Here is a 10,000-nt window from a genome sequence, read left to right on the forward strand (position 1 = left end):
ACTTGATTCAGTTATTAACTTGTTTCACTATAGGCATTATTCAAACTGCTTGATTCTTCAGACAAGGTAAATGCTTCTTCTGGAACAAGATGAATATAGAGTTTACTTAGACTCACTGAAGGGATGTATAACATTTATAATGTGGATGCTTCACCTTATTCTGGACCCTGATGAAGATTAATGCAGAAGTATTAGTACTACAGGGTGGCAGTATTTGGTTTGCATGCATTGCTCACTATCATGCAGTATTTTGAAACTACATGTATTGTATTGGTATTATTTAGACATTCTAGAAGGTGCTGTCTAATCTGTTGCTATTGAAAGATTACAAATATCCTAACAGTATTTTGGTTTCGTTGGCCAACTATGTAGCGGTGCAGTCTGTCGAGAACAACCGTTGTACTGTATCACCTGCATCTGCCTTTGCTATTGCCACTGCAGCAGCAGGACATGGAAGCCCACCAGGTAAGAAGAATAACTCACAAAAGATCATTAACTGTAATCCACACTAAAAGCTGTCCTTCTAAGAGATTTAGCTTATTTGTCTGAGTGCTAACTGGCTAATTTATACAGTGGAACTGAGGTAAGTTACATATATAAGATATGTTACATGACATCTATTATTGCCTACAACTAAGAGTGCAAGCTGCTGGACTGTTCTTACATTTTAAAAAGAATACTAACATCGTGGCTTATTTTGGACTGATAGAATGACTACTACCTTTAGACAGTTCTCTAACAAATATCAGCTCTGTTCAAAATTTATCAAGCTATGCAGTAATGAATCATGGAATATACGTATGTCTTCTACTTCTTTCAGCTTTTTCCCGGTTAGGGGCCACCACAGCAGATCACCTGTCCGCTCATGATTGGCAGTGGAGTTTTACAGTGTCGAGTTGCCAGCCCGGCACCCAACCTTCCACAGAAGGCACACACACACACACACACACACACACACACACACACACACACACACACACACACACACACACACACACACACACACACACACACACACACACACCTAGGGCCAATTTAGAGTGTCCAATCCACCTGCAGCATGTCTTTGGGATGTGGGAGGAAACCGGAGCACCCAGAGGAAACCCACGTGACCACAGGGAGGACATACAGACTCTGCACAGAAGGCACCCCAGCCGAGGATTGAACCGGAGAACCTCTTGCTCTGAGGTGACAATGCTAACCACTGCACCACCGTATGCGTATGTACAATGTCTTTATTCCTAATGGGAAATACTAAAGATTCAATAAAAAATGAAACCTAGTTACTGGTACAAATAAGAGCTTACACTTCAAAATGAATTAGGATAAATGTATAAAATATGACTGTTTAAATTGTGAAGTATTTTAACAATCACATTCATGAACTTTTAATGCACCTCCAGAGGCCATGTATTTGGTGGTGGCAGCAAGCTTATAAGTTTAAGGTATATCTGCCTTCATTTGTGGTCACGGGCTACTAAAGAATCATTGGATTGAGATACTTATTTACATTTCTTAATTCAGCACACACATCTTATTAGTAATTAGATTATTATCTTCATCTTTCATTGGTGTATTTCACCACAAAAAACTATCTTGGGTTCTTGGTGCTTTTCACCACACCCAATCTCATGATGAAGTATATGTTGGGAGGGTGGCCTAATGGTTAAGGTGTTTGCCTTACAAGGTGCAGGGAATCTATGAACCTATGAACCTATGTAATTGCACAATGGATATGCAGACTTCACTGTCTTGTGCAGACCTCCAGCTCATGTGTACATATGCTTATTCATCTGCCTATCTATGCATTTATATTGCTTCACATTATATTGTGTCTTATTCTTTCAAGCACACTTTGTTCTACACCAAGGGGTAATCTTGAAGTATGAATGGTTTGCTGTCTGTGGCTTTTTAAATCTCAAGCTAAAATTATTATTATTATTATTTATTTATTTTTTCTGAAACTATTATTTAGGTAACCATCTGAATATCTGATTAATGCAACTGCCTGCTAATAATCACTGCTGGCCCATAGTCACATGTCAGGAGGTCACATGAAGGTGGACAAATCTAAGGCTATGGTATTAGCCAAACTTTACTGGACAAGCATAATGATAGAGGTAGAGAATTTCTGTTATTTTGCCCAGAATCTGTACCCTGTCCTGATTATAAAAGTTCCCTGACCCCATTGCCTATCAAAGAAATGCCATTTGAATGTATTGCTGTGGACATCCTATGGCCATTGGTAAAATCAAGCAATGGGTATCAGTACATACTAGTTGTGATGGACTATGCTACTGTATTTCCAGAAGTACTGCCATTGCATAAAACAGATGCAAAGGTTATTTCAGGAAGCTGATACTGTTGTTCTGTGGAATGGATATCCTTAAGGAGATATTACCTATCACAGCAATCCCTTTATGCCATGGGTATTACACCAGTTATGTCAGTGCTTTAAAGTTAAGCATTTGAATACATCAGTCTACCTTTCACAGCTGATGAATTAGTAAAAAGCTTTACTAAAACACTGAAGTCCATGTTAAGGAAAGCTGTGGATGCAGGTGGTAAAAAACGGGACCAGTTGGTACCATGTGAACTTTTATATAGCAGGCATCCAAGAGGGCAGCTTGAGTTTGCAAACCAAACTTGAAAAGGAAAAAAAAAGCACAATTTAAAAGTGTGCCAGAGCATAATCTTAGTTTACAGGCTAGATTAAAGCTGGTAATGCCCTTTGTGAGGGAGTTCATGCAGAGAGCCAAGGAAGTTTGTAATAGGAGTCTCTGACTTAGAAAATGTAATCCAGGAGAGCAGGTAGAAGTTGTAATGCTTTCTACATAGAACAAATTTCTGGCAAAGACAAGACTCCTTCACCTCTAGTGAATCTTGGCTCTCTCGCTCTCAACTCATCCTAAATCCCAGTAAAACAAAATTAATGCTGTTCATCCCTAAAGTTCTTTACCAATGATAAGCACAACTTTAAAGTCATCACCTTCAAAAACATTCAGCAGGAAATAGTTTCCCAAACCAAACTGCTAGAAGTTACTCTAGATGACTAAAATTTGATGCCCGCATAAAATAAAAACTTCACATTTCAAAAATTCCTCACTGTTCAATTTTGCCTTACCATAGTCAATTCCTTACTCTACTTTATGCTTCTGCCGTTGTTACAAATATGAACTCTACCCTAATAGGAAAACTACAGAAATGATATAATAAAATTGTGAAATTCACAACCAAAATGCCTGATTTCACCCAGCACTGCACTGTATATTAAAATACATTGGCTTGAACTTCCAAACGATCAGAGCCTCACACTATTAAAACTATAATAATCTCCACCTTCCCAAAATATGCCCAGCCCTCATTTCTTTACTACAATGGTACTCCACTCTCCTGACCTCTGTGCTCTACAGACACAAACCTACTTGCTGTTAAAAAAGTCATGCAGTACCCTTGTTGACTCCCTATATTCAACCGATATATCTAAAAAGTAGAATCCTAATTATTTCCCCCTCTAACGTTTAAGCCCCCTTCTCTCCATTTACACTCTTTTTACCCTTACGTCTAAAAAATGTAATTCCCATTTAGTCTCTGCTTTCTACGCTAAGCCTTTTCCTTCACAAATTACTCATACAAAATATGTCTTTATTCTAATTACCCTTCTAGATCACTCAAATTGTCTCTCACTGCTGTATATAAAAGTCTGTTTTCTTTTTTAACATGTTTAGCATATACGTTATCTGTATTGCATGCATATATCCACTGTAATTAATTGTTACAAAAAATTATTTATTAAAAATGTACAGTTTGCACATTATCTGTGCTGTATTGCTTTAATTTAATGTTAACTGTATTTGAGCTTTTCTCTTTAGAACTCCACTGTAAAAAGGTCTCGCATGGCCCAGTCAGGACTATCCTGGTTAACAAGCAGGAATAAATAAAATAAAAAAATAAATTAATATAATGTTTGCAAACTCCTGCTTTTTATACTAAGCCATACAAGATAGTCATGCTACTCTTGTCACATATATTCAAATGGAGTCCAAACTAACAGACTTATCAGCTGTGGTCATGCAAGTTATTCTCAGGAAAGCATACAGGAATCACTAACCTGGTGACCTAGAGAGAAGCTTAACTTGGAGTGAGAGAGTGGTGATTGGAGCAGATTTCAATGGATATGTTAGCGAAGGGAACAGAGGGGATGAGGAAGGGATGGGTAGGTATGGTGTTAAGGAGAGGAATGCAGAAGGTTAGATGGTAGTGGATTTTCTGAAAAGGATGGACATGGCTGTGGTGAAGACGTATTTTAAGAAGAGGGAGGAGCACAGGGTGATGTACAAGAGTGGTGGAATATGGACACAGGTGGATTATATCCTCTGCAGGAGGCCAGTCTGAAGGAGATTGATGACTGTAAAGTGGTAACAGGGGAAAGCGTAGTTAGGCAGCATAGCATTGTGGTCTGTAGGATGACATTAGTGATCAAGAAGAGGAGGAGGAGTGTGAGGGCAGTCTCAAGGATCAAATGGTGGAAGATGAAAAAGGGAGATTGTGAGGTGGAGTTCAGGGAAGAGTTAAGACAGGCACTGGCTGGCAGTGAAGAGTTACCAAATAACTGAGTAACTACAGCAGAGCTGGTAAGGCAGACAGCTAGAAAGGTGCTTCGTGTGACATCTGGACAGAGGAAGGAGGACAAGGAGACCTGGAGGTGGAATGAGGAAGAAAAGGAAAGTATACAGAGAAAGAGTTTGGCAAAGAAGAAGTGGGATTGTCAGAGATATGAAGAAAGTAATAAGGAGTATAAGGAGATAAGGTGTATGGCAAAGAGAGAGGTGGCAAAGTATAAGGTTAAGGCGTATGGAGAGTTGTATGAAAGGTTGGACACTAAGGAGGGAGAAAAGGACCTGTACCGATTGGCTAGACAGAGGGGCCGAGCTAGTAAAGATGTGCAGCAGGTTAGGGTGATAAAGGATAATGAGGGAAATGTACTCACAAGTGAGGAGAGTGTGTTGAGCAGATGGAAAGAGTACTTTGCGGGGCTGATGAATGAAAAGAATGAGAGGGAGAGAGAAGGTTGGATGATGTGGGGATTGAATCAGAAAGTGCAATGGATTAGCAAGGAGGAAGTAAGGACAGCTATGAAGAGGATGAAAAATGGAAAGGCTGTTGGTCCTGATGACGTACCTGTAGAAGCATGGAGGTGTTTAGGAGAGATGGCAATGGAGTTCTTAACCAGATTGATTAATGAAATCTTGGAAAGTGAGAGGATAGGAGTGGAGAAGAAGTGTTTTGGTACCGATCTTTAAGAATAAGGGTGATATGCAGAGCTTTAGTAACTACAGAGGGATAAAACTGATCAGTCACAGCATGACGTTATGAGAAAGAGTAGTGAAAGCTAGGTTAGGAATGGCGGTGATGATTAGTGAGCAGCAGTATGGTTTCATGCTGGGAAAGAGCACTACAGATGGGATGTTTCTTCTGAGAATGTTGATGGAGAAGTACAGAGAAGGTCAGAAGGAGTTGCATTGTGTCTTTGTAGACTTAGAGAAAGCATATGACAGGGTGCCTAGAGAGGAGTTGTGGTATTGTATGAGCAAGTTGGGAGTGGCAGAGAAGTATTTAAGTGTGGCACATGACATTTATGAGGGTAGTGTGACAGTGGTGAGGTCTGCTGGTAGGAGTCAAAGATGCATTTAGGGTGGAGGTGAGATTACATCAAAGATCAGCTCTGAGCCTGTTTTTATTTGCAATGGTGCTGGACAGGTTGATAGAGAATATAAGACAGATGTCCCCATGGGACTATGATGTTAGTGGATAACATTGTGATCTGAGAGTAGGGAACGGGTTGAGAAGACCCTGGAAAGGTGGAGATATGCTCTTGACAGGAGAGGATCGAAGGTCAGCAGGACTAAGACAGAATATATATGTGTGAATAAGAGGGAGGATAGAGGAATGGTGAGGATGCAGGGAGTAGAGTTGGCAAAGGTGGATGAGTTCAAATTCTTGGAATCAACAGTTCAGGGTAATGGTGAGTGTGGATGAAAGGTAAAGAAGAGAGTGCAGGTAGGGTAAATTGGGTGGGGAAGAGTGTCAGTAGTGATTTGTGACAGACGGGTACTGGTAAGAGTAAAAAAGAAGGTCTACAAGAGAGAAGTGAGACCAGCTATATGGGCTGGAGATGGCGGCATTGACAAAATGGCAGGAGTCAGAACTGGAGGTGGCAGAATTAAAGATGTTAAGATTTGCATTTTGTGTGTTGAGGATGGGCAGGATTAGGAATCAGTATATTAAAGGGTCAGCTCAGGTTGGATGGTTTGGAGACCTAGCCAGAGAGGAGAGATTGTGCTGGTTTGGACATGTGCTGAGGAGGGATGCGGGGTATATTGGGAAAAAGATCCTAAGGATGGAGCTGCCAAGTAAGAAGAAAAGAGGAAGGCTCCGCTGTTGTGACCCCTAAAGGGAACAGCCAAAAGAAAAAGAAGATCTTATTGATTCTTAACTTCATGTTTAATTTTTAGGTCTCTGATTGCACTTATGTCTCACTTTTTTGCTAAAAAAATGAGATAACTTCTCTTTTTTCCTTTTGATTAATTCCTTTGTTTATATAATAGCCATCAATGCTTTGTTTTTTTTTTTTATAAAACAAATGTCTTCTCTTAACAAAGTACTTATCACAGTCAATTTCCAAATTATATAGCATCTCATTTTGTAAACTATAATACTGTTTTTATTGTCTATCCTGTATTTCCAGTTCTAAGAAAACCTTCTTATATTTATCCTTGAACACAATCCACCAGTTAGTCTAGGATGAAAGCAACTCCCTCATAGTAGAATGATCTATCAATAATTGATCAATTTCCATTGTACAAATCCCCTGATATATATCTGTTTAAATACTAACATTTTAATTACCTCTCTTTCAGTTATAACCTCCTCATTATTCCCAGACTCTATCCAAACACACACACACGCACACACACACACACACACACACACACACACACACACACACACACACACACACACACACACACTCCTGGGAAAGGCTGGCACATATTTATTATCTGTATCCCTCTTCCCAGATTATAAGGTAACCACACTGCCACCACTCAGCTACTCTAAGGCTCTTACAAGGGTATCCAATTATACTGAATAAAATCAATACGAATATAAATGATAGAGTGTAACCAAAACAGCAAGACTTTATGAAGTAGCCAAGGCATCACTAAAATAAGTACAAGTACTCTCAAGATGTTAAAAGTAATCTCTAAAAGACCAGCCACAATGTAAGGTTTAAAAATATTTAATAATAAATAATAAAATAGAAAGCATGATAATATTAAATAAGTACAATAAACATCAGAGTTTCAATCACAGGAGAAATAAAAATAACACAGTTGGACAAATTTAACAGATGCAGAAAAACAATAATTAACTAATCTCACTTTATTTCCTGATTGTCTAAAGAATAATTGTCCCCTAGCTAACTTAATTAATACAGCAAGTCAAAATTAGATGCTGAGATGCTTACTTCCACAAGGCAAGGTGATAATCTTCAAACTAACTGATCTGAACTAACTTACTCAACTGACTGTGTTAACTGGCATAGATTTTTATATTAGGTTCCAAAGAAAACAAAACAAAAACAAATGCTGTAAGAGTTCCATCCTCTCAGTGCTGGTTATAGAATGACATCACATTTGATCATCTGACTCTGGTACAACATACACTCAGAGGTTTGCTAAGATCTGTTGCAAAATTTGAAAATTATAAAACAATTTCAAAAACTTTTGTTCTTCCTTTCCAGAATTTTGTGTTTAAACATATACATTTAATCAGTTACAGTAACACTGTTGATACATTTTTAACACAAACATCTGTAAAAGTCAGTGTGATAGTCAAATGACACAACATTATTTACAAAACTCCAGCTAACCATGCCTGCATATGTCATATGTGCCCTGCCTCACTCTCCCTGGCACAGATGGCAATACCTCACATCGTCACAATATGCACACACCCCTATTACCATAAAAACATCAGCTCCCCACCTTACATCGACCACACTGCTTCTCCATGCAGAAAATATACATAAATTTCCCCCCAAAGAATAACAACTCCTGAGCCTTTATCTTGGCCCACATTCCACACAACTTGCCCATTCCATAGCTTATCAACCTGTACCTTATCAATTTTAGAAATAAATGTAGTATCTTGCAAGCATATAATATCTACATCATATTCTAACACCCCACTGTAGGATGGTAGTGTTTCTAGGCCTGTTTATCTAACATCTAAACATTCAAAGAAAGAACCCATTACCTTGTTTAATGTTTGGTGAAAGATTTTTAAATTTCCTCTTTCTTATGCTTACTCTTTCCCCATTGATTTTCTTTTTACTCCTGAACATCTTGTCATTCTGAATCTGACGTATCTCTAACTAAACTAGCAGACATCTTACTAATCATTTCATTAACTTCAGTATTATCAATTTAATCATAAATATCAAAATTGCAAACATTCCCTTGAATTGTGGTATCATTTTGACTCTTTATAATTAACTCACCCCCCTTTTTAATTTTTCAGGCAAACATACTCATTTTGCACCTTATTTTCCAGAACACCCCTTATGTCTGCCTCATCATTTTGTTGTTCCCCATTACTTTTATCATAATCATATGAAAAATGTCCTTCTCTATGATATAGTCTACATTCCTTCTTATATTTATTCACCATATGCAACCCTTCTCTTTGCATTGATTGCACCTTATTTTTGGACATACACATATAAGGGAACTAAATAAAAATACATGCCTTTTGCTGGCCAACATACCTCAAAATCCCCTTATTCCCAAACACAAAAATAGCACTTGGTAAATGCTTAACACAGTCATTTTCTCTTTTTAGAAAAACATCCACCATCCATCCCCTATTATATAATGCTGTTTCATACTTAGCTTTAACAATATTAGAAACGTGGTCACACATTTTGTGTAAACAATTTTGCACATCACGTGTTTTGATTTCAACTGTTCTAAATTGTGGTACAACTTTCTTTCTTAGTTTTGTCCCCTGATCTGAGAAAGCAAACTCATTCCAAGGATAAATATATTTTTTCAGTTCACAACTAATACAAAATTTATCCAGCAAAAGTTCAGATTTGCAAGTCACATTGCAAAACTGCTCTTTGCCCAAATGAATAAATGATCGGACAGCCTTCACAGAAAAACCCAAGGGCAATATTACTTTGTCCCCTAAAATCATCATTAGAAGCATCTTTTTTACTCTTAATTCTGACAATAGGTTTTGTTTTATTATAGTATCTGTTAACTGATTCTGCATCTGTCCTGCTGCAGCTGCATATGATTCTTTTTACAGTTTCCTCTCCAATATTATCCATCCATGTTTTCAAACCTTCTTTTATTAAAGCGTGTCCTTTAACATCGTCCCCTCCAAACATTTTGTCAGCAATATCAGACCATGATATCTCCGGCTCCTTTCTGGATCTTCTTTATTCATCAGGTTCAAAAGCTGAGTAACAGAAAGATCACCTTGATGGTAACCTCACCTGAAACAGAAGCAGGAAGAGCACTTACACAGCACTTACTCGTAAAACAGCAGGGGAAGTTCCCTGCAGCCCTGGCTAAATTTTCCCAAGAGGTATAAATACCACCTTACGTATCCCCTGAAAGGAGGCCACTAGCCTACTGGGATTAACCCAGTCAACAAAGGCTAAATAAATAAGCAAATGTGGGAGGATAAGCCCCCAAACCCCATGAGCTTATATATACCAACTCCACATTTGCACAATAGTGCAAAAAAAAAAAAAAAAAAGAAAGGAGAAATTACCTAAAATAGCACATCATAATCCAAAATCTCAAATAATCCTTTCTTTATTTAAGTAAGAATGACCAAGTAATTTCTGAAGCATCACTTTTTAAGGAGACATGTGAAAACATGCATGTACACACACACACACACACACACACACACACACACACAC

General features: G+C 38.2%; 1 protein-coding gene across 1 annotated transcript in view; it reads left to right on the top strand.

Annotated features, from left to right (window-relative positions):
• Positions 1-10,000, top strand: part of RASGRF2 (Ras protein specific guanine nucleotide releasing factor 2) — a 1,933,635-nt gene that overhangs the window by 1,304,306 nt on the left and 619,329 nt on the right. The window contains exon 17 of the mRNA XM_044064238.1: positions 373-465. Within this exon, the coding sequence (XP_043920173.1) occupies positions 373-465 (93 nt within the window). The remainder of the gene's footprint in view (positions 1-372; positions 466-10,000) is intronic.

The sequence above is a fragment of the Protopterus annectens genome, chromosome 2.part2 (assembly GCF_019279795.1).
Source record: "Protopterus annectens isolate FY-2018-M chromosome 2.part2, PAN1.0, whole genome shotgun sequence".
Lineage (NCBI taxonomy): Eukaryota > Metazoa > Chordata > Ceratodontiformes > Protopteridae > Protopterus > Protopterus annectens.